A 27199-nucleotide genomic window follows, 5' to 3' on the forward strand; every position below is an offset into this window, starting at 1 on the left:
TTTATTGATTAAATCAGAATGTAGAAAAGAGTTCGCAGAATTTTTTCTCCAAATAAAATATCAGCATTAGTTCAATTCTTGCAGAAATAAACGCAATTTTAAGAATTAAAAGCAATTTTCCCAACATCCTAGATTTAAGTTTGGATGTCATTCAATTACTTGAATGTATAGGTTCGAGTAGAAATCTTGACCTAGAGACCGCCAAGACCTATGGTTTAAAGGGCATCTTCTCGTTTTCAGTTTTATTTTTTTTTATCAAATTATTTGTAAAAGTCCAATGTGAAATAACTTATAAAATCATACGATTTTAGAAAAACCTTTTCATCAAAATTTTGAAAAAGAGCGAAAGAGCCGTTCAAAAGAGCGGCTCTTTTTAATGAGCGAACGAAAATGAGCGGCTCCATAAAAGAGCGGTTTTGCTCACCTCTAATTTGCAGCCTGAAACGGTGATGAGATAGAAATTTGGTGTCAAAGGGACTTTTTTGTAAAATTAGACGCCCGATTTGATGGCGTACTCAGAATTCCGAAAAACGTATTTTTCATCGAAATAAATACTAAAAAAGTTTTAAAAACTCTGCCATTTTCCGTTACTCGACTGTAAAAATTCTAAGAACATGTCATTTAAAGGGAAATGTAATGTTCTTTTTGAAGGGTAATTTTTTCACTTAGAACAATAAATTTCATTTTAAAATTTCGTGTTTTTTATAACTTTGCGGGATTATTTTTTAGAGTGTAGCAATGTTTTACAGTTGTAGAGCAGAAAATTACAAAAAGATTGATATATAAACATAAGGGGTTTGCTTATGAACATTTCGAGTTATCGCGATTTTACGAAAAAAAAAGTTTTGAAAAAGTTGGTCGTCGTCGATCATGCCCGTCCATTGGTCACCCGCGACAGAAACGGACGACAAAACAAAGAGAAACGCAAAAAGTAGCCTTTTCAAAACTTTTTTTTCGTAAAATCGTAATTTTTTACAGTTGAGTAACGGAAAATGGCAAAATTTTAAAAACTTTTTTAGTGTTTTTTTTTCGATGAAAAAGACGTTTTTTTCGGAATTATGAGTATGCCATCAAATCGGGCCTTATTAGAAATGCATTGAAAACACTTAGATTTTTCATTTTTTTTTTTTTGAAGATCTTCAGACAGTTATGATAATGATAAAGAAGGCATATTGTTAGAGATCCATCTTGTTAATACAATTCAAAACCTTCCAGACACGATGCGAATCTCAAAAAGATTGATTGGCTCCGAACAAGTTGCCAGAACATGTTCTCGGATTATTTCCAGAAATTTGTGTTGACGTCTTTTGGAAAGCAACCCAAAGCAAGTTGAACGTTCAGATTGAAAATTACGCAGTATCATTCAAGCGATCATCTAAAGGACACCGGTTTTGGCAGGACGAATCAAATCAATCAAAGATTTACTTGTTTTTTTAAAAAGTTCTGAAAGTCATGCAATAAAGTTCAATCATGACTCAAACATTAAACTCATGCTCTGTAACGGTATTGATAAGCTTATACTATCAAAATATAGTTGTACATCTTGTCATGCTTATTTTTCCATCGTCAGCAGATCAGAAAATCGCTTTATAATTTACACTAGCAACAGCCTAGCGCTACTCCTCGGAGAATCTTGTAAAACAGTTAACCTAATGAGGCGCTTTGTCGTGATTAGCACTTTGCTGGCAAATGCTACTGCTGCTACTATCCCTTGTGAATCGCACGGGGCAGAGTGATAAATAGCAGATAGAGACGAGCCACTTAACTATCGCGATGCAAATAAATGGGGCGGATGCTAAGTGGGGTTAATTTTAGCATTGATCAAATACCTGTTTGTTGGCATCTTTGAAGCGTGTATTATTTTGTAAAAGTTAGTTAACGTGAAAATTTACTAATTGATTCTAGAATATTAACATGTGTCACTATTCGAGCTCAATCAATCCAAATTAATAGTTCAGTAAATCATGTCGTGCTAGACCGGCTAGAAATGGCAATCGTCAATGTACTGTAGCCGTTGAAAAATTAACTATATTTCACCGCAAATCGAAAACAGTTGTCGATGTCCGTTTTTAGATCGACTTAGTTCCACCTAATACTGATCACCTGTGTACTGACGAACGTCGTCGACGCACTAATTATAGACTTTAGAATGGAGCGTTTCAATGGTTCGGCGGCCAGTTTTCTGATTTGGCACCTCAAACGTACTGCTTTTGCTGCGCTACATCGAGCGGAGGAAATTGAATTTAAACGTTTAAGGTGCAAGTAAATGTGGGGGATTTTCGAACATGGTAAGGTTTTTTCTCAAATCTCATTACATGCAAAATTCAAGTACTCTTTGCTGAACATTTTGCACTAAAAAAGTTTTTGAAATTTTTTTGTAATGCCGGGAAACTCTCTTTGACAACTTTGACTCAAAATATCTCCTAATAGTTGTTAGAAAAGGTACCTTTTTTACGACATACGAAATTCGAGCAACTCATCCTCTACATTTTGTTCTTTGGGACCAAATCTCTACGATGAATAGGTTTTGAGAAACTCTCCTAGACAAACGCAAACTTTTGAAAATTTGCATCATTTTTGGTGTTTGTTTGTTTGTGTGTGCGCGCATCTCATGGCCTGCCTCCAACGCGCGTTCACAGCCGCCCGCCGGCAGCGCACCTCGCTGGTCAGCAGGAGTGTTGTTGTTCAAGCCATGCGTGACTTTACTGATGTTGCGCGGTGGGAGAAGTTTGATGATAAATTAATAAAAAAAATTTTTTCGTTTTTGCTTCTTTTGATAGATTATGATGTAGTATATTGTATAGTATATTTTTTTAAATGTTTTGCGAATTTGGTGCGGCCAGCCAAATAAATAGTTATGATTTTTCTAAGCGCTTTGGATGAAAAGCATGGGATAAGAAGCTTGTAATCATTTTCAAAAGGTTGGTCATCCATGAACCTCAAAACCTTTTTTGGACCGATCTGGCCACTTTGGAACCGGTTCCCGGTACTTCGGTAAAACCCGGAATATGGCAAATCGTGTGATTATTTTGCACCCAGCAATTTGGGAGTCAAAGTTTATCATTTTCAAAATATAGGACATCCATGAACCCCAAGACCTCTTTTGGACCGATCTGACCACTTTGGAACCGGTTCCCGGTACACCGGTGAAACCCGAAATATGGCAAATTATGTGATTATTATGGACCCAGTCATTTGGAGGTCAAAGTTCATCATTTTCAAAATATAGGACATCCATGAACCCCAAAACCGTTTTTGGACCGGCTGGCCACTTTGGAACCGGTTCCCTGTACTTCGGCAAAACCCGGAATATGGCAAATCATGTGATTATTATGGACCCAGCCATTTGGGAGTCAAAGTTTATCATTTTCAAAATATAGGACATCCATGAACCCCAAAACCTCTTTTGGACCGATCTGACCACTTTGGAACCGGTTCCCGGTACTCCGGTGAAACCCGGAATATGGCAAATTACGGGGTTATTTCAGAACAATTTTGGATCCAGCAATTTGGGTGTCAAAGTTCATCATTTGCAAAATCTAGCTCATCCATGAACCCTAAAACCACTTTGTACCGATCTGGCCACTTTAGGACCGATTCCGTTAATCCAAACCATATTCCAGGGACAAATTACGGAATTATTTCAGAAAATTTTTGCACCCAGCAATTTGGGTGTCAAAGTTCATTATTGTCAAAATGTAGGTCATCTATGAACCCCAAAACCACTTTTGGACCTATCTGGCTACTTTAGGACCGGTTCTCGGTACTCCGGTGGAACCCGGAATATTACAAATTATGGGCATATTATGGACTCAGCCATTTGGGTGTCAAAGTTCATCATTTTCAAAATGTCGGGCATCCAAAAACTCCAAAATTACTTTTGGATCGATCTGGTCACTTGGTAACTCCGGTGCAGATCTGGAAACTATTGAATCGGTTCCGGGGCTCTTTCAGAAAAAGTAACTAGCCAATGTAGATGTGAAATTATATATGATGAATTTTACACCCAAATTGCCTGATCAAAATTTGCGTTGAAAAAGGGACCAGATTGGTAAAAAAAATGTGTGCGGGGATCATCAATGAGCTTGATTTTAAAAATAATCAACTTAGGCACCTATATTGCCTTGTCGAAAATTAATATAAAATTAACGCGTCATTAGTTATATTTCGAATTGCATAAAAGTTTCAAGAACCCAAAATGGCCAGATCGGTCAAAAATGATTTTGGGGTTCCTGGATGAGCTAGATTTTGAAAATTATGAACTTTGACACCCAAATTGCTGGGTCCAGAATTGTTCTGAAATAATCCCGTTATTTGCCATATCCCGGGTTTCACCGGAGAACCAGGAACCGGTCCCAAAGTAGCCAGATCGTAAAGTGGGGTTCATGGATGACCTACCATTTGAAAATGATGAACTTTGACACCCAAATGACTGGGTCCATAATATGCCCATAATTTGTCATATTTCACAGGAATACCGGGAACCGGTCCCAAAGTGGCCAGATCGGTCCAAAAGTGGTTCTGGGGTTCATGGATGACCGGTTTCCCCGGGGTTGGAGACCTACCCGCCCAATCCGGAAGATCTTCGGTGGTCCAGAATGCATGGCCAGCACTGTCTGGTGGAACGATCATAACTTGAAAAATTGTATTTTTTTTTTCAAAGATTGCTGTTTAAAATTTTTGCGGGACCCCTAAATCGCCATTTTTTACCCAGTTGACCCACCAGAAAATATTTGGGGTTTCCGGCTTATTTTCGAAAAATAGACATTCTAACGAGTCCAATTAAAAAAGAAGTATGCAAATTGGATGAGTTATTGTCATTTCAATGATTTCAGTTTCACCCAGGCCTATACGGGTTAACCAACAAAAAATCCAGTTAAAAACTGTCCAAAAAATAAATTATTGATAAAAAAAATCCATCTGGGATGGGAGTCTGATTCAAATCCAGTTCAAGTTAGTAATATGATTTTTTTATTCTATATACAAGAAGTATAAATTTATAAATCGGCATTAGGCCATGTCAAATATTTTATTATCAAAATTTCTAGAAAATTAGTTTTTTCTTAAATAAATAAAATAAAATAAAAACTTTTTAAAGGGGCGAAATCAAGGAAATTTCGTTCTGTTGAAATAAATAATGAAATAATTTAAAAACTCTTCTGGGATGGAAGACTAATTCAGTTCCTGCTTATCAGAATTTTTAGTTCTATAGCCCTGAAATATACCTTTACAACTTGACATAAGGAAGAAATTCAAAAGAAATTAATTATAAAAATTTATATACAATTATCTAAATTATTATTAATTATTTATAATAAATTAAATAATAATTCAGAAATCCTACCTGGATACAAGCCAGATTCAGTTCCTGCACATGAAAGCGATAAGATTTGTAGTTCTATATCCCGTAAAACGGGGTGACTTTGATAGGTATGCGATTTTTTCGCAAAATGAAGAGTACAATTAAAATACGTAAGGAATGGTCTAGAAACACACTGACTGTGGTAGAGAAGTGTTCAAAGTACCGTCAGTGGGGTGACTATGGGTCAAAAAACGATACAACTCTCGTATTTTTTTAATAGCAAAAACAATTTAAATAACATTGAAAATCTTTCAACGTAGATTTGTTCTTAGATAGTTTACTAACATTTTCCCAAAATATGGTGGATTTTGATGAACACTATGTTGCCAATGCCAATTGTTTGAAAATTGACCCAATCTCACCCCTTAGAGGGGTGTCATTGGGTCAAATGAAACTAATATGATGCTCAAATACAATGATATGGTAAAAACAAGTCATCCAACAGTGTTTCTTGTTCGAGGAATCGTATTGACACACTACAATGTTTGAAGTGGAGATTTTCAAACATTTAGGTAGTTTTCGAGCAATTCTAATAAAAATATTAGAAAAATGATTTTTCGAAAGGTCATTTTTGGCCAAAAACGTACCCAACTTTAGACAGCTGCCAAAATAACAGGATTTGTTCTAGAAACGAGATTTTTTTCAGCGAAGTCATCTTAAGATGTCCCCTACACAACCCTTTCAACAGAATTCATTTTCATTGAGAAGAACCTGAGAAATGGTAAAATCCGTAAAAAACCACTTTGACCCAATCTCACCCCCCAGACCCAATGTCATCCCCACTGACGGTACCTCAAGAAGAACTTTTCATAAAATTTGGACAAGTTTAAACAGTTAGTTAACTATAATTAAGAAAATGTTGATGAAAGTCATAATTTTAAACTTCTCAAAGTGTCTTGATTTTCTCAATGAACATGATTTTTAATCTGAAAACGGAATGCATTTTCGGATTCTTTGGACAATTTTCCACTAGTAGAAGGTTAAAAAAGTTTGTAAATAATAAATAATATGTGTTTTGAAACACAATTAAAAAAATCTCCAAATTAGAAGGCAATTTCAGTTAAACAAATTTCATGTAAAATGTGAAAACTTGTGATTCGTGCTTCGAATTCAGTATAAAATGCAATATAAATCGATAATTTTACAAACAAAACTAGTTTTAACAAATTTCAGGCAAAATTCCGACTTTTTAACAATTTTACCTGAAATGTATATGTATTTTGCTAAAAAGGTTATACACTTTATTAACTAAATATAAACATTGATTTTTTTTTCTTAAAAACTAAATCAGCTACTTTAGTGATGGTACATTTAGCGTACAAATAAAGTTTGAAAATCTTAAATATGATTTTAACAAGAAAAACTATGACTATCAAAGTCACCCCGGAATTAAAACTAAGAATTTTTAACTTTTTTTTCTAAACATTATTGAAAAAAAACTTTCTTTCCGAAATAAAGCATGGACTTTGTGTGGTCTACCCCAGAACATGTTTTAAAAATAATAATCTTGAGAAAAACCTTACCTGTCGGAAAATATTCTAAAAACAAATCAAAATCCTATCAAAGTCACCCCGGTTTACGGTCCCTAGAATATAAATTCACAATATGGCGTAAGGCAACGTGAAATAAAAAAATAGAGTAAAATTAAATATATGAAATAATTTATAAAAAAAATCATAAATCCTTCTGAGGTACGAATCTAAGTCAGTTCCTGCACATGAAACCCATGATTACTTTTTCAAAACAACCAATGCGTTGTGGGTTTCAAATGTGCATAGGACCTTTTGAAAAAGTAAGCAAGAAATATTCTAGAAACATTTTCAATTACTTCCCCGTCCGACGAAAGGCGAGTCGTGGGACCTTCTGGGATCGTTGATTTTATTGTTTGAGGTATTTGAAAAAAATTTTTAGCTGAATGTACTTGTGTTAAAAAAAAAACAAAGTTTTGTTTTTATATTTCAAAAATGGTGACATTACATATTGAACAATTCATCTGAAGGCGTAATTTTATGTATAAATTAAGTGTGGCTAATGAAAAATCGTTGAGATCCAGAATTTCAACAATTCAATGAATTTTTTTTAGAGAATGTTTTAAGCTTCCGTATAGTTAAACTGCAATCATTTTTCTCAAAAAAAAAATTGAACAAAAGAAAAATTTAAGCAAAAAAAAACATTTATTAATTTCATCGAAAATTAACTAAAATTCATTTTTTTCAATAAACCCAAACATGCTCAAATGATTCTAAATGCAAAGGAATGCATATTTAATAAATTTCAGCTACTTGCACTTACATTTTTTTTTTTTAAGTTTTGAAGTTTTTTGAAAATATATTTTTGCTCCTGGTTTTTGAGCCATTTTTTTAATAATGGTAGAGGGGTGGGTTGATCGACGAAAACTTTGTAAAATATTTGCAAAAAACTTGATTCTCCGATTTTCACATTTTGTCTGCCTAAATCAATTGGTAGTCAATCAGATTCGTTATCTAACTGTAATGAGTTCGAATCACGAAGGAAGTGCAATGTATGTTTCAGGGTCAGTTCATAAAAGTGTCATTAAGACTTTGGAATTAATAAAGAATATATAATTAATAAAGAAAACTTACATTTTTGCAACTATTACAGAATTCTGCCTAAGTAAAACTTGAACGTTTTTTTTAATATTTCTTAAAAAAAATTGCTGAAAATTTTAACGATATTTACTAGTTTCCCTCACATTGGAACGTGTAAAATTGTTTTAATTATAAAATATTTTGAAAAAATTATTTGTATCCTAAAGTGGGGATCAAAATATTGATAAATCATAAGTTTTTTATTAACAAAAATTAAAAAGATTAGCTTACAAAAGTTTAAAATAAACCTTAATTTTGAAAAAGTATTAAATCAATTTACGAGTGGCCAACGGGCCATTTTACATGATCATTCAAAATGGGTCCGCGGGCCACAAAATATCACCTCGCGGGCCATACTTTGGTCACCCCTGGTTTAAAATTAAAATTAAATTTAAAAAAATCCTTCTGAGATGGAAGACTGATTCAGCTCCTGGTTGATGTTACTAATCAAAATTCGTCTATTGTGTGCTATCTTGTGACAACGACCAAGTGGGCCTTGAAAGTAAAAAGGAACTACGTGTCACATGTGTGCACAGATTTCCCAAACAAACTAAAATAAGCTTAAATGAAGAGTTTAACCGACTTTATCAGTATATTTTCAATAACAAACGATTGCATTGCATTTAAAAATGTGTTTAATGTAAATTTGTGAAAAACAAGAAATAATTTCTACATTTTCCAACAATTTTTATGACGTGTTTCAAGATAGCAAGACGGAAGCGAATATCCTAAATCGGGTTATAGCATCTTGTAGAGTTTGTTAATTATAACAAAACGTTATCAATAACTAATTTTTGACCAAAATGGTCTATGTCCCAAGGTAGCACACATCCGACAATTTGTTATTATCATATTGTCTCAGAAGTATAAATTTATAAACTGGTAAGACCGGGATGGGAGATTGATACAGTTACTTGTTATGTTAGTAATCGATATTTGTATTTCTACAGCCCAGAAGTAATAATTAACAAATCGGCATACGGCCATGTCAAATTTATTAATATCTTTAATCTTAGAAACTCTTTTATTTATAATTTATTATTGATTGATTTAAAGAAACGTCTGGCATGAGATTCTGATTCAGTTTTTGTCATGTAGGTGATCAGAATTTCTAGGTTTTTTTTTGATTAGGTCCTATAAACCAGGGCTGCGGAGTCGGGTCATATTTCAAACGACTCCGACTCCGGCTCCAACTCCGGCTTTCTCAGATTAGCTGACTCCGACTCTGACTCCAGCTCCGGCTTTGAACAAATGGTTGGCTCCGACTCCGACTCCGACTCCGGCCTACCAACTCTAGCAGACTCCGACTCCGACTCCGGCTCCAGCTTTCAACAAATGGTTGGCTCCGACTCCGACTACGACTCCACATATTTTTAAATGTTTCAAAAGTTAGTTAACTATTATTAGTTTATTATTTTTTATGACATTGATAAATAGGATTATTTAAATACTCTTTAAGCGTCATGTTTTTCTCAAGAAAAATAAGTTAAGTAAAAGTAAAGTAGAGTAAATAAACGGAAAAAAAGTTTCTAGGTTACAAGTTGTATACGTTATGGAAACAGAAATCTAAAAATATCTTCAGTTTTAGAGGCATTTTGAGAAGAACAGTTTTGTAAGTAATTTTGGATTTATTTGCTTAACCTCAAATTTGATTTTTTTTTCAAAATGTCCTTTTCAAATATCTGTGACATGGAAAATATTTAAACCTGGATTTAATTTTAATTTATTTTAATTTTAAAATTTTATATACTTTAAAAAAGAGGCGCACGATACTTCGTGAATCTTCACCTAAAACGAAGCTTTATGGATGATCTTGCACGTCTATCAAAATATATGAAAAAACTTAAAATATAATAAAAAGCAAATATCCACAAGTAAAATATTTTCTAGGTCACAAATATTTCATTTTTTTAAGGTACATTGATTTGCAATGATTATCACCTTCCGTCATATTGGCGTGGGACATACAGTATGAGAAAATTCGTACGAGTTGATAATATTTGGATTCTGTTTTTATCTATAATATTTGAAAAATAAATTAAAATCCTATATTTTGTTCTATAAATCTTTTTATTAGTTCATTTTTGTACTGAATTCATGAGATTTTTTCAACGATAATTTGCAACGATATCAAAATAGTTTACCTAAAATCAACATCAACAATGAATGATTATTTTAAATTTGTTGCAACTTCTTTTGACATTTTTTGTTAGTTTAAATTATTTAAAATGCAACACTTTGATTTTCTTGTACTCAGTTATAAACAAAATGCGCATGTTGAGTTCCAAGTAAGAGATTGTTATTATCGTTGATTATTTGTTACAAAAATTAAACTGTCAGTGACTCTTTTTCAATCTGCAAAAACGTGATTACTATTTATAATCTTTTTATGTACCTCGTATTTTTTTCCTAAAAAATGATTTAACTGAAAACCTCTAAGACATTCGCTTTCGGGGTAAAAGATGACTTTGTGTGTACTTTTTTCAGAAATAGCTGGATGAAATTTGGTCAAATTTGAATTGAAAGGGCACGTAAATATAGTCTGAATACATAACAAATATTTTTTAATTATTTTTTGAATTATGATACTACATACTTGGGTAAGAGGTTATCATTTAGTGATTATAGTGTAATAATAAAATTAAAGCTTTTCACTCACAATAAAAAGCTTCAAAAACACAATGGCATCTGATAAATCAATTAAAAATATAAGTGGTTTTGTAAATTAAGCTGTTATATAGGAAAAACAGAACAATAAAAACATCATATTTTTTGTTGAATTTATGATAACTCCGGCTCCGACTCCGACTCCGGGTTATCAAAATCTTCGGCTCCGACTCCGACTCCGACTCCAGCTCTAAAATTGAAAAAAATAATCATGCACAGTCTCATCAAGAAGGAAGCATAAACTTTGAATTGATTTTTCGAAAATATTCTGAAAGAACTGATTAGATTTTCTCTAAAGTTTGTATGGAGAAATAGGGTGTTCGTCGGTGTTGCATAATCCAAAAATATTATGCTTGAATTGGAATTGAAACTTTCGAAGTGGAATTTGGTAAAATGGTTTTCTTAGTCGGGAGGCCAATTTTTTGTGTGTTTTTTTTAGTTTTTTACCATTTTTTCTAAAACTTTAGGAAACTTTTGACAAATTTTGACACGGTCATAAATTTTTCATCAAAATGGCAATTTAAATTTAATGTTTTATAGGAGTTGGAAAATTTTGAATTTGTTTTTTTTTTTCAAGACAGACCACCCGATCTGTTCGGCTCAATTCTCACATAAATGATCATTAGAATAACAGTTCTACATTTTTTCATGGTTTATTTGGTGGAATCAGTTTTTAGATGACCAGTTAACATAACTTTGGCAAAAGATCGGAAAAAAAATTTAAAGTCATTTTTGTGTAAGTTTTAAGTAAAAAAGTGATCCAGATGCAAATAACATGTCTTGTGAAAATTGAGCCAAAAAGGTTGGGCAAGCCTGCTCTTAGGATATTGGAGAAAGCGTTGAAAATGTTTTTTTTTTTTCGGGATACCAAAAGTTAATAATTTTTGTAGCTTTTAATTTTATTTTTTATTAAATTTATAAACAAAAAATACAAAATAACTTTTTTCTAATGGTACGTATTTAGATTGACGAATCATTTGATAGTTTTGATGAATCTTTTGGTGCAACTTTTATGCAGTTTCGTATTAATATCATTTTTTTCAATCTTTGTTATTTCATATCCTTGGCACAGAAAAAACTTCAAACATATGCCGTTCATCAAAGTATTGAAGTTGTGAAGAATATCACTGTTCACAAAAACACCAAATGTTGTTATTCTTGTGCAAATAACAGCGACCGAAATGTTCCGCTAGTTGCCAAGTAATAGATGATAAAATACAAACAACATGGTCAAAACTAACTAAAATCATGTATGTGGAAGACCACACAAAATCCGCCGGCATCTGAACCGGTCCACCATTCACAGGTCAACCTATGTGTCATTGGAAAGGCTTCATCCATAAAGTACGTCACTCAAAAATCAGCCAAAATTTACCCTCCTCCCCCCTTTGTCACGCTTTTCCTATACTTATAACATGCAATTTCACACTTGCTCAGACCCCCCCTCCCCCAGAGCGTGACATACTTTATGGATGACGCCAAATGGCATAAAATTTCAGATCTTTTGATACCCAAACATATAGGTTTTCTATGAAACCCACGTTTTACAATTTTAAACAAACTTTCTGTGATGGCAGTTTGAGTTAGTTCCTGGTCAAACTAGTGATCAGAAATAATTGTTTTATATCCCTGAAGTATTTAGTTTTTACTTGCCAAATTGCCAAGTGAAATTTAAAATTGTTTAATATTCTTGGAACGTCAGTTATTTAAATAATTAAATAATTTAAAAAAAAACTTTCAGTGATGGCAGTTTGGGTAAGTTCCCGGTCAAACTAGTGATCAGAAATTATTGTATTATATCCAGATAAAACAATAAACAATGCAAATGCATAAAAATAAAAAAGATATAAAAAAAATAATTAAATAAATAATTATTTTCAAAAAAAAAATTGATTTGGCATGGTAATATACCAATTTGTGAATGTATACTACAAGGTTTAAAAAAAATCTGATCGCTTACATTTTCAGGAACTGAATTAGACTCCCATCCCAGAAGGATATTAAAATAAGATTTATAATTAATTTAAATTTACTAGTTTTATCAGATTTATAGATTTTTGAAATTCAACATGGCCTTATGCTAAGTTGTGATTTTATACTCCAGGAACAACCAGTTTATATCACTAACCTGACTTGAAACTGATTTGGATTCCAATCTCAGAAAGTTTATTTTTATTTAAAAAAACTAAATTCAAACAACTGAGTTTCCAAGCTTTTTGCTACTTTTGTAATTTGACACTGCAAGAATATAAAAGATCAAATTATATTTCCAAGAACTGACTATCATACTCCCTCCCCATTTTTTTTTACAAATGTCTGACGTTCCAAGCTATTTTATTAATTTTAAATTTCACATCCGTTATATTATTTTACTTCAGGGATCTAAAACAATAGATTCTGATCACTAGTATGACCAGGAACAAATTCAGACTTCCATCGCAGAGAGTTTTTTAAATTATTTAATAATTTACTAGAAATGACTGACCTTCTAAGATATTTTTTAATCAATTTTAAATTTCACTTGGCAATTTGGCAAAATTCTAATTTATGCTGCAGAGTTATAAAACAATAAATTTTGAATACTAGTTTGACCAGGAACTGACTCGCCTTCGCAGAGAGACTAATCTTCTAAGATTTTTTTTTTTAAATTTAAGTTTCATTTCTCAATTTGGCAAATTTTAATTTATGCTTCAGGGATATAAAATAATAATTTGATCACTAGTTTGACCAGGAACTGACTAAGACTGCCATCGCAGAGAGTTTTTGAAATTATTTAATAATTTACTAGAAATGACTTACATTCTAAGACTTTTTTTATCAATTTTAAATTTTGCTTGGTAATTTGGCAAAATTTAAATAATATTTCAGAGATATAAAAAAAAATTGAATACTAGTTTGACCAAGAGCTGACTCATACTGCCATCGCAGAGAGTTTTTGAAATTATTTAATAATTTACTCGAAATGACTAACCTTCTAAGATCAATTTATCAATTTTAAAATTTCACTATGTAATTTTGCAAAATTTGAATATATACTTTATAGATATAAAATAATAAATTCTGATCACTAGTTATACCAGGAACTGACTCAGACTGCCATCGCAGAGAGTTTTTAAAATTATTCAATAATTTACTAGAAGTGACTAACCTTCTAAGATCTTTTTTATTAATTTTAAGTTTCATTTCTCAATTTGGCAAATTTTAATTTATGCTTCAGGGATATAAAACAATAATTTCTGATCACTAGTTTGACCAGGAACAAACTCAGACTTCCATCGCAGAGAGTTTTTGAAATTATTTAAAAATATATTAGAAGGTTAGTCATTTCTAGTAAATTATTAAATAATTTTAAAACTCTCTGCGATGGCAGTCTGAGTCAGTTCCTGGTATAACTAGTGATCAGAATTTATTGTTTTAGATCTATAAAATATAAATTCATATTTTGCTAAATTACATAGTGAAATTTAAAATTGATAAATAAATTTTAGAAGGTTAGTCATTTCTAGTATATTAAATTATAAAAACCTTTTGCTAAGGCAGCCTGAGTCAGTTTCTAGCAAAACTAGTGATCAGAATTCATTGTTCTATATTTGTTAAGCATAAATTCAAATTATGCTAAATAAATTACATAGTGAAATTTAAAATTGATTAAAAAAATCTTAGAAGGTTAATCATTTCTAGTAAATTATTAAATAATTTCAAAAACTCTCTGCGCTGGCAGTATGAGTCAGCTCCTGGTCAAACTAGTATTCAAATTTTTTTTTATGTCTCTGAAATATTATTTAAAATTTTGCCAAATTACCAGGCAAAATTTAAAATTGATAAAAAAAGTCTTCGAATGTTAGTCATTTCTAGTAAATTATTAAATAATTTCAAAACTCTCTGCGATGGCAGTCTTAGTCAGTTCCTGGTCAAACTAGTGATCAGAAATTATTGTTTTATATCCCTGAAGCATAAATTAAAATTTGCCAAATTGAGTTAATAAAAAAAATCTTAGAAGGTAAGTCACTTCTAGTAAATTAATAAATAATTTTAAAAACTCTCTGCGATTGCAGTCTGAGTCAGTTCCTGGTATATCTAGTGATCAGAATTTATTGTTTTATATCTCTGAAATATTAATTAAAATTTTGCCAAACTAACAAGCAAAATTTAAAATTGATAAAAAAAAGTCTTACAATGTTAGTAATTTCTAGTAAATTATTAAATAATTTTAAAAACTCTCTGCGATGGAAGTCTGAGTTTGTTCCTGGTCAAAATAGTGATCAGAAATTATTGTTTTATAAAATTTGCCAAATTATGAAATGAAACTTAAAGTTAATAAAAAAAATCTTAGAAGGTTAGTCATTTCGAGTAAATTATTAAATAGTTTCAAAAACTTTCTGCGATGGAAGTCTGAGTTTGTTCCTGGTCAAACTAGTGTTCAGAAATTATTGTTTTATATCCCTGAAGCATAAATTAAAATTTGCTAAATTGAGAAATGAAACTTAAAATAAATAAAAAAATCTTAGAAGGTTAGTCACTTCTAGTAAATTATTAAATAATTTTAAAAACTCTCTGGATGGCAGTCTGAGTCAGTTCCTGGTATATCTAGTGATCAGAATTTATTGTTTTATATCTCTGAAATATTAATTAAAATTTTGCCAAACTACCAAGCAAAATTTAAAATTGATAAAAAAAAGTCTTACAATGTTTGTAATTTCTAGTAAATTATTAAATAATTTTAAAAACTCTCTGCGATGGAAGTCTGAGTTTGTTCCTGGTCAAACTAGTGATCAGAAATTATTGTTTTATAAAATTTGCCAAATTATGAAATGAAACTTAAAGTTAATAAAAAAAATCTTAGAAGGTTAGTCATTTCGAGTAAATTATTAAATAATTTCAAAAACTCTCTGCGATGGAAGTCTGAGTCAGTTCCTGGTATAACTAGTGATCAGAATTTATTATTTTATATCTATAAAGTATATATTCAAATTTTGCAAAATTACATAGTGAAATTTTAAAATTGATAAATTGATCTTAGAAGGTTAGTCATTTCGAGTAAATTATTAAATAATTTCAAAAACTCTCTGCGATGGAAGTCTGAGTTTGTTCCAGGTCAAACTAGTGATCAGAAATTATTGTTTTATATCCGTGAAGCATAAATTAAAATTTGCCAAATTGAGAAATGAAACTTAAAGTGAATAAAAAAAAGGTTAGTCATTTCGAGTAAATTATTAAATAATTTCAAAACTCTCTGCGATGGCAGTCTGAGTCAGTTCCTGGTATAACTAGTGATCAGAATTTATTATTTTATATCTATAAAGTATATATTCAAATTTTGCAAAATTACATAGTGAAATTTTAAAATTGATAAATTGATCTTAGAAGGTTAGTCATTTCGAGTAAATTATTAAATAATTTCAAAAACTCTCTGCGATGGCAGTATGAGTCAGCTCTTGGTCAAACTAGTATTCAATTTTTTTTTATATCTCTGAAATATTATTTAAATTTTGCCAAATTACCAAGCAAAATTTAAAATTGATAAAAAAAGTCTTAGAATGTAAGTCATTTCTAGTAAATTATTAAATAATTTCAAAAACTCTCTGCGATGGCAGTCTTAGTCAGTTCCTGGTCAAACTAGTGATCAGAAATTATTGTTTTATATCCATGTAGCATAAATTAAAATTTGCCAAATTGAGAAATGAAACTTAAAATTAATAAAAAAAATCTTAGAAGGTGAGTCACTTCTAGTAAATTATTTAATAATTTATAAAAAAAAAACTCTCTGCGAAGGCGAGTCAGTTCCTGGTCAAAATAGTATTCAAAATTTATTGTTTTATATTTCTGCAGCATAAATTATAATTTTGTCAAATTACCTAGTGAAATTTAAAATTGATTAAAAAATATATTAGAAGGTTAGTCATTTCTATAAAATTATTAAATAATTTTAAAAACTCTCTGCGATGGCAGTCTGAGTCAGGTCCTGGTAAAACTAGTGATCAGAATTTATTGTTCTATATTTGTTAATTATAAATTAAAATTTTGCTAAATTACATAGTGAAATTTTAAATTGATTAAAAAAATTTAGAAGGTTAGTCATTTCTAGTAAATTATTAAATAATTTAAAAAAAAGTAGCGATCAGAATGTATTGTTTTATATCTCTGAAATATTAATTAAAATTTTGCCAAATTACCAAGCAAAATTTTAAATTGATAAAAAAAAGTCTAGGAATGTTAGTCATTTCTAGTAAATTATTAAATAATTTCAAAAACTCTCTGCGATGGCAGTCTGAGTCAGTTCCTGGTATAACTAGTGATCAGAATTTATTGTTTTATATCTCTGAAATATTAATTGAAATTTTGCCAAATTACCAAGCAAAATTTTAAATTGATAAAAAAAAAGTCTAGGAATGTTAGTCATTTCTAGTAAATTATTAAATGATTTCAAAAACTCTCTGCGATGGAAGTCTGAGTTTGTTCCTGGTCAAACTAGTGATCAGAAATTATTGTTTGATATCCCTGAAGCATAAATTAAAATTTGCCAAATTGAGAAATGAAACTTAAAATTAATAAAAAAGATCTTAGAAGTTTAGTCACTTCTAGTAAATTATTAAATAATTTTAAAACTCTCTGCGATTGCAGTCTGAGTCAGTTCCTGGTATAACTAGTGATCAGAATTTATTGTTTTATATCTATAAAATATAAATTCATATTTTGCTAAATTACATAGTGAAATTTTAAAATTGATAAATTGATCTTAGAAGGTTAGTCATTTCGAGTAAATTATTAAATAATTTCAAAACTCTCTGCGATGTAAGTCTGAGTTTGTTCCTGGTCAAACTAGTGATTTTGCTTAGTAATTTGGCACAATTTTAAATAATATTTCAGAGATATAAAAAAAATTGGAATACTAGTTTGACCAGGAGCTGACTCATACTGCCAGCGCAGAGCGTTTTTGATATTATTTAATAATTTACTAGAAATGACTAACCTTCTAAGATTTTTAAATCAATTTTATATTTCACTAGGTAATTTAGCAAAATTTGAATTTATACTTTAGAGATATAAAACAATACATTCTGATCACCAGGAACTTACCCAAACTGCCATCACCGAAAGTTTTCAAAATTATTTAATAATTTATAAGAAGAACTGACGTTCCAAGATTTTTTAACATTTTTAAATTTCACTTTGTAATTTGGCAAAATTTGAATTTATATTTCAGAGATATAAAACACTCAATTCTGATCACTAGTTTTATCAGGAGCTAACCCAAACTGCCATCGCAGAGAGTTTTTTTTATCAATTTCAAATTTTACTTGATATTTCGAATTTATACTTCAGGGATATGAAACAATAAATTCTGATTACAAGTTTGATCAGGAACAGACTCAAAATGCCATTTTCGATATAAAGCACCCTACCGTTTACGTTGCGTTCGTTTAGATGAATGCAATTATTTTTGTAACCCATATTTTTGTTAAAGGAAAAATAAAATTATTTTATTTTTTAATTAAGTAGACTCTGTCGATCCTTTGTCGCTCCCACGGTTAAGCTTCTTTTTATAATAAGTTTCTAGCAATGAGATGAAATTACATTGATTTTGTAATACAAATTGAATAAATTGATATTATTCATTTCATTTGCCATTTGAAAATATATGGGTTTCCTGTTTTTATCATAACATTTTTCTTGACTTTGAAGTTGATATTGCGTCTAATAAAAAAATATATAGAAAATTATGTTTGCTTATTCCAAACAACAAAATTGACTTTGAAATTCATTTAATTCATCATTTTGATGATATTGAAAGCGTACAATGTATTTTATTAGAGATAATAGAAACATGTTTATGTCAGGGATTGATGTTTTTGTATAACATTTCTCAATTTTTTTAATTATTTGACTCGTCTCCATCACTCGGTAAGGCACTGTTCAAAATATATTTTGATGTTTATGTCGCTCAACACATACACAATTTCAAATTACTACATTTGAAATGAAAAAAGTGTTTTAAAATGTATTTTACACTACGTCAGTTGATTAGCAATTAGCATTCGAAGTATTGACATGTTTCGTGAGGCTGAGTGTGTGTTTGTTTTGAGTTACTGTAAATCGAAATAACGATATGCAGTCATTTTACTTACATTCGAATCATGCTTATCAATGTTTTTGTAAATCAAACCTTACTAAAATATTTGCCAAAACAATATTTGTACAACAAATAAAAATAAATAAAATACTGGCAGGTCGATATAGTTCACAAAAACTATCAATTCAAAATGATTATTTTTTCATATTTCGAAAAACCCGTTTACGCTTTACTAACACCAACCACACTGCTTGAAATTATTTAAAAATATTTGTTTTGAAAAAATATTTATTTCTTTATTTTCATGCTGATTACAATACTTTCCACTGCACGCAGTTCGTGCGAACAGTAACTGAGCCACGCCAGCATTCAAAACGAGAGCACGTGGCGCGCGCGCATCGCAGTAACCTATGAGATTTTTCGCGCCAACTAGCCGGCCCCGCGGCTTTGCCTTTCGCCTTAATATGTACACACACACGTACGTTGCCATCAGATTCTAATCGATGCGTGCATTAGAGTCTCGAGGGAGGTTAAGTGGTCTATAATTTTGAGATATTATGCTCTCTGGTGGAGGTAGCGGATGTGGTCCGCGAACGGTCCTTATCCATGGTGAGGCTAAAAATAGCTGCTTTAGAGGTACTTCCATAGTTGGAGCAGACAAGTTGAAGGTAATCTTTTCACTCCAAGAGGAAGACTTGATTTTCTCGGTTGCAACCTCGTCAGACCTCATCGCTCATTACATAGTCGGCATGATCTGATTCTCGCAGCTACTCGACCTAGTCTGTCATTCCCACCCAGACTTAATCATATTCATTCATCATTCATATGTTGTATTACCCTTCCCAATGGTGGCTCAACATGTGCACGCAAGTCAGGCAGCCAGGCTGTGGTGGAAGAATATGTTAATACGCATGGTCTTCGAGCGTTCGATCTTTCAAAGTGGGTACATTCCTTCCGAAAGGCCAAGGTACGGTTGCAGCTCTCTTCTGCTGGAATCCATGCCATTCCTCACTCGATTGACTGAGCGTGATAATGTGGCAGCTGTAGTTTTATGTCATCAAAGAGTGGTGTTGAGGTATTCAAGAAATCCTGTTTTAGAAACTTCCGATCGAGTTGATAAAATGCTACCAATAGAATATCAATATCGAACCGTTTCCGATTTTTGGACACCATCGATCTTCCATTGAGCTTGGCTGGCATTCCACCGGCATGTCATCTATACAAAACCATAAATACTTTCCGCAAATGGACGTCAACGGATCGTACGTGATGGATGGTGACTTGGAGCAGCGGACAAACAAACAATACCTTTGTGACGGGTGATAAGGAAGGATGTGTTGATCTGAAGCGACGGGCACTTTGAGGAATTTGTGATGTACGTGCCACTCCGGAATGATTGAACGGTGCAATTACTGGTGTTGTTCTATGTGACTGGCATTCTATTGTTTTGTTGATCTATTTGCGGTATGGACTCATAACTTGTGATGCTTCATATGGCTCTAAAGTTTTGTGATTGGAGTTTTCTGAAGAAGCTGTCCTGAATTGAGAATTCTAGCAATATAAACAAACGATGAATAAGTAAAATCAAGCATATCAACAATTCATAGATTTTTAATAATTTTTTGGGAATCTCGATGAACATGAATCTAAATAAATCACAATGTACAAACAAACATACTTTTTGCCCAGGTATTCAAAAACGTGGGTTTTATAGAAAACATAGATATATGGGTATCAAAAGATCGGAAATTTTATGACCTTTTCGATGCCGCATAGGTTGACTTGTGAATCGTAGACCTTTTCGGATGCTGGCGGATTTTCCGACGTAATTCCGGGTTGGTACGAAATTCCAACGAAAAATCTATTCTATCGATACAAAGACCCCCAAAACGGTGTTATACCCACTCCAGAATGTTTATTTAGCAATTCTATGGTCATATATTGACTTTTAGATAAATTGAAAGTTTGCAAAATTAAGTTTAGAAAAGTTTTATAAAGAATTTCCAGAGTTATATAAACTTGTATACTAAGTATTTAGTAAACGTTATATTCAATCCAAATTATTTTTTTAATCAGTCAAGGATGCCTATTTGGAGTTGGGAGACTGGATTTATGGTGATTTGTCAACAAATAACTTTATTTATGTTAATTTTTCGAAAGGTGTACACTTTTTTTTGTACCTTTTTTTTATTTCTGTAATAGTATTTGTTATATAATTTTTTATAGAAATCATCTTTTCATGAGCTTTTTGTAGCAAAATGTTCGGCATGAGTTTCTTAACAGAACGTAGTAGGTTTCTGTAAAACTTTAAATTTTCACATCACAAAATGTGCATAGCGCCCAAGGGGTGTAAATACTTTTTTTACATACTGTACATCAACAAATCTATAAAATACTCATGAAATTTGTAATGATACTTCAGGATTATCCTGGATAATGTCATGGAAACTATTAAAATCTCGAAGAGTTTCAACAAATTTCAGAGAATTGCAAGTAATCTCAACGAATCCTAACGTACTGTAAACCAGATTGACATTCATAGGTTTGAGATTTTTCTAAAAATGAAGAGTAACATTTAAATACGCACGGAATGGTATGCAACTCATAATTCATGAAGCAGTTTTCAACAATTTGTTTAAACTTTTATAAGGAATACATTGATAAATAGGAAGATTTTGATACCCTCAAAGTGTCATGTCTTTCTCAATAAAATTGAGTTCAAATCGGAAAACGTACTGCGTCATCAAATTCTTTGGACAATTTTACGCTACGAACAGTTTAAATTAGTTTTTTTGTTATAAGTATGGATTTTTGGAGCATGTATAGGGGAGAGTGGGGAGACTTGATCCCCGGGGACACTTGATCCCAAGCCTGTATCTCGTCAGCATGTGGGTAAAACAATTAGCTTTGTTCTAGAAAGTTGTGCGAAATTGACTAAAACTCATTGTAGAAAACAAAGAAAAAAAATAAAAAAATGTTTAGATTGAGTTACACAAATTTTTCTAAGAAGTGCTGCAAAAAACTTCCAGGAGATCTTTTTTATTTGTTTTGATAAGTATAGAAAACACTCAAAAATTATTTAAAAAAACTATTTTATATACATGAATTGTTTGATAAACATATCAACTCCAAAACCCTTACGCATTTGACGTTAAATTTATTGTCATACTATTTTTACAATTAATTGTTTAAAAAAGTGCGTTTAGGGAGACTTGATCCCTGCATTTTTACAGTCACTGGAATCAGCCTCATGATTAAATAATTGGGCTGGGTTTTTGTACATAGTTTCCTTCAGAATAGTTGTACATAACTTACTTCAGTTTGAACCATTTTTCAAAAGTTTTGTGAACAAAAATTACCAGCTTTTGTAAACATGCTCAATTTTGGTCTAAAAAAGATAATTTTAAGTTTTTAAATATTTTGCATGCTAAACTTGTTATATTTTGAACACAAACGTACAGGTTTTATGTGAAATTGCTGTAACTTATAGAAAATTAAAAGTTTGAATGAAAAAGAAACATTTTGCTTAAGATTTCTTCAAAATGTTGAAAGAGGGATCAAATTACCCCAAAATTTTGAAAATGCCGGGTTAAAATATTATTTTAAAACGCTTGGCATTATTTGAAGAGTTTTTCTGATTAAATACCCTTATCAGCCAAACATAGTTGAATGTTTAAGCTTTCAATTCATGCAAAAAGATCATAGTTTTGTGAAAAATTGACAGAGTTATGTGCGATTCAAAAAAAATGGGATCAAGTCTCCCCACTCTCCCCTAACAGTGAATTATTATTTTTTATGTATGCAACAAGCATATATAATTTTATATTTTTCATTATAAAAGCCCTTTTTATGACTTTTTTCAAATTTGTAATTATTTATTTACTAAACTCCATATATTTTAACAAAATTTATTGAACTAAGTGTGACTGTTTAAAATAAATTCAATTAAATTCAGTTTTATTATGTAATAAATCAATTCACAATTTGTTTTGCAAATAAACCTAATACAGATATGGAGGAGTATGTGTTGAGCTTGATTGGTTGCGAGAGGACTTGGCGCTTTTACTTTGAAGTTGTAATGGGAATTAACCCGTAAAACCGGGCGTTTTGGTATTAGCCAGTTTTGAGCCTCTTAACATTTTTTGCATTTTTCAAAACCTTACAAGTTTGTAGTTCGTATTCCAGGAAACCTACTTTGAAAACGAAAACGAAAACGAAAACGAAAACTGAAAACGAATCTCAACGAATCTTAACGAATCTCAACTAATCTCAACGAATTTCAACGAATCTCAACGAATCTCAACGAGTCAAAAATCAGGAATCAGGAATCAAGAGAACAAGCTCGAAAGAAAATTGTTTCATTAAATAGAAAGTATAATAAAAAAATATTTCAATTATTATTGTACTTTTTCCAAATCTACAGATGAAATAATTCAATCATTCAAGCTTAAAGTTGATCAAAAGCCTAAACTATGCTGACACAGTTCAAATGTGACAAATACACACTAGGGGAAATTCTCGTATGTTTGGCAGGTTAAGCACTCGCTCCGAACTCCATCCAATTGGCTGATTTTCACTATTTAAACAACTAATTTTGCAAAACTGTTGATAGAAACTTGCTTGCTCACATTTTATTAAGCTATTTATCACTCGAATTCAGTTGAAAACGCTTTTAAGAGCTGTAATTGAATGTCAAAGTGCTGATATGACAACAATAGAGGCACGCTGGAATTAGATACTGTTCCCCTACCATTCACCAGCAGCAACAAAACAAACAGAATTCCCCTTTTCAATACACCATGACAACTGATTGTGACAATCATCCTTGACTGGGTCGCGCAAAAAAAAGTTTCTTTTATCTCAAATTCACCCTTTAGAAAAAAAATTGTCACTTGGTGACACCGATATGCTCGACAATTGGTGTCTGTCACATACACATTCTATTATGAACATGAACAAAAATGTGCGACTTTTAGGTTTGGTACGCTCGTCAGTCACCCTTTTGTGTGCACTTTGAAATTCATGTCAGCCCCATGAGGTAGTCGCAGTCAGTGTGTTGCAACGGGACAATTGCGTTCAGCAAAATCAACAACAACAACCTGTCGAAAGAGACGTACCAAATGTCAGCGTAGAGAATGCAGAGTGTGGTACACATGTAGTACAAGAACTGACTTGCTGATATAATTGTGCATCTAGCTAAGAACGCTACTCAAAACAAGTTTTACTCTTTGACATGCACTCACGGCGGGATGATCGCGATTCTATGAATTTTTAATTGCTCATTTCTCTGACATGACACATGATGATAAGTTCTGAGCCGCGTCCGTGGTTCTGGTTCTGGTTAAGCTAACGGACGTCGGTGATTAATATCTATACCCGGACGACTAAACTGCCCGTACGTGTCCCTTGGATCCTAGCCATGGTAATGTCGGAGATAATTGGCACGTTCGTTGAATGTTTTTCATTCTATTTTATGAGGAGTGATATTAAATTATAAAATTAGCGACAGATGCGCGTGAGTTGGTTGCAAATATTGTAGTAAGACGTAGATTGTCGAACCATTTGAATAATATGAGTGCAATATTTAAAGATTTAATCCCAAACAGATCTTTTTACATAAAAAACCAACTACCCTTAAATTCTTGAAAATCGTTTTTGAGATTCATAGAATTTCCCTTGATTTTAACCCGTATGAATCAGTTCACAACTAAATGTCTCTATCATAAAACAGTTTTCATTGTATTCGCAATTTGATTCTATCTTAGTCCTTCTGTCAACAACAAAAAAAAAACAAACTCAAGTTTATAAATTACCGCATTTATGACCTTCTCGAGCGGCGAGTTGTCGTGCAGCTGAAATCAGTTTTCCGCAGTCCCCGACATTATTGCCGGTTGTAATCTCTTTTTGCGTGTCCCATACGTGCAGCCCGGCAGCGGCAACTGCCTGCAGTAATCACTATCACCTACTCACCTGTTCTGTTATCTTTTTTCATTTTTTTTCTTTCTATTTCTCCAGGCAGCCACCCCGGCAGACGTCATCGGTGGGCTGGGCGTCACCGGCATTGACCCTCGCATGAGCACCGGCCAGGGCGTCCTGATCGAGGCCCTCATCACCTTCATCCTTGTGTTCGTGGTTCATGGCGTCTGTGACAATCGTCGTTCCGACATCAAGGGTTCGGCCCCGCTGGCCATCGGACTGTCCATCACTGCCGGACATCTGAGTGCGGTATGATGATAGTTGGGGTGTAATTTAGATGATTTTTGAAAAGATTTAATACGGAATGTCCCGTTACAGATTCGATACACCGGTGCCAGCATGAACCCGGCTCGTTCCTTCGGACCGGCCGTTGTGATGGGTAACTGGACCGACCAGTGGGTAAGTTGGCACAGTTTATGAATGATTGACTGTATTTTACGTAACTGGATGTTTCTAAATGCTTCAATACGATTGGATAATTGGAATAAATAATATTGAAACCCCGAGCAGGGGTAAATAACACGGGAATACCAAATTTTGGTATTACTTGGGCAAATAACAGCGACCAAAATGTGCCCTTGGTTGCCCAGTAATAGATGGTAAAATACCATAAAATCATACCAAAGTCTTGTATGTGGAAGGGCACAACAATACCAAACCATGTTATTCCAAGGGTAAAATAATACCTCAAAATAAAACCATTTCAATGCCAAGTTGAGGTCTTCTGGATTTTTGAACATTGCTTGAATACCAAAACTTGGTATTGCCATGGTTTTATTTTTAGGTATTCCCGCGCCCTTGGAAAATCATATTTTGGTATTTCTGTGGTCTTTCACATACATGATTTTGGTATGATTTCCTGGTATTTTACCATCTATTACTGGGCAACTAAGAGCACATTATGGTCGCTGGTATTTGAACAAGTAATACCAAAATTTGGTATTTTCATACCATTTTTAGTGCAGCAGTTGCAGTTAGTGAAAAACGGAAATTATTCATATGCAACAGCCAAATCTACTCACCTGATGATTCCATGTTGTTATTAGTGATATTCTTCACCACACCGAATGCATTTGTCATTGATGAACGGCCTGTGCTTGAAGTTCTTGAAGCTTCTGAAAAATAACAAGATTGAAAAATAAGTATTATTAAAATGAAACTGAATTGAAATTCACCAAAATTCATTAATCTGTCGATTGACTCGTTTTTAAAAGTATTTGGTTATCCCGACTTAGAGATATTTCAACGTTTTTGAAATAAATATTAGTGGGTATATCACACTAATTTTTAAAATCATCTTTAACATTTTTGGGTTTCAAGTCATTTAAGCGCAAAATTAATTAACTCGTAAATTTTTTTTAACAAATTTCCGATAGTTTCAGAGAAAATTAATGAAACCTTTCAATATTCAAATAATACCAAAATGTGCCATCCTGACTTAGAAAATTTTCCACAATTTCAAGTCATTTCTGTAGGGGGTATATCAAAAATGTTTAAAATCAAGTTTGAAATTTCCGGTTTTGAATGAAAGCATTCGCTTTGAGACATCATTTTAGCGCAAAATTAATTATTTGTCAAAATTGGTCAAAATTTTCCCATAGTTTCAGAGGAATTTGATAAAACACTTTAATACCAAAATAATACCAAAATGTGCCATCCTGACTTAGAATATTTTCCACAATTTCAAGTCATTTCTATAGGGGGTATATCAAAAATGTTTAAAATCAAGTTTGAAATTTCCGGTTTTGAATGAAAGCATTCGCTTTGAGACATCATTATAGCGCAAAATCAATTATTTTGTCAAAATTGGTCAAAATTTTCCCATAGTTGCAGAGGAATTTGATAAAATACTGTAATACCAAAAGAATACCAGAATGTGGTGTTCGATCATTGACAAATTCTGCAATTTTGCAATATCAAAACAATACCTTAAATGGGTATGATACCACATTTTACTCTTGCATAATCCTTAAGACAAATTTTAAAGGGTCCAAGAATACCAAAATTTGGTATTGATACCAGAGAAAGGTATTATTACGCATTTCCCTTGTTATTTACCCATGCTCGGGACTTCATGACTATTTCGCAAAAGAAAAAAATAGGGTTATTGAAAAAAAACTATTCATTAAATTTCGTCATGCGTCAATAGGGTGTAATATCAAAATCGATTTTCCAGCACAGCACTTTTTCAATTCCTTTTGGGGTTCTAAACAACTCCCCAAAGTTTGGGACCGATTTGTTTAATCCTCACTTTGTGCAAAGCGATTAAATTTTCCATATAAATTTGTATGGGGATTTTTTTTTTATTTTGACATTTATCAAATCCACGTCTCATGCTATATCAAAACCGGACTCATACTCGGATGCACTGGAATATGCTCTACAACTTTGCCGAAGAGAGTATGGTGCTAGCTTGCTCCTGAAAGAAGATACAGCGTCCTCAAATCCTGGGTGCTGAATAGTGGATTGCAAAACGGCCTCAATTTTGAACTGTCAAAGCGGAACCCCAAAACT

At 32.1% G+C, this 27199-nt stretch overlaps 1 protein-coding gene across 7 annotated transcripts in view; it reads left to right on the forward strand.

Annotated features, from left to right (window-relative positions):
• The window catches only part of LOC6048886 (aquaporin AQPAe.a), a 115103-nt gene that overhangs the window by 81683 nt on the left and 6221 nt on the right, over nucleotides 1–27199 (forward strand). For all 7 annotated transcript variants that reach the window (XM_038253153.1, XM_038253152.1, XM_038253156.1 and 4 more), the window contains exons 5-6: nucleotides 24725–24934; nucleotides 25004–25084. In XM_038253153.1, coding sequence (XP_038109081.1) covers nucleotides 24725–24934; nucleotides 25004–25084 — 291 coding nt within the window. The remainder of the gene's footprint in view (nucleotides 1–24724; nucleotides 24935–25003; nucleotides 25085–27199) is intronic.

This window comes from Culex quinquefasciatus, chromosome 2 (genome assembly GCF_015732765.1).
Source record: "Culex quinquefasciatus strain JHB chromosome 2, VPISU_Cqui_1.0_pri_paternal, whole genome shotgun sequence".
NCBI lineage: Eukaryota > Metazoa > Arthropoda > Insecta > Diptera > Culicidae > Culex > Culex quinquefasciatus.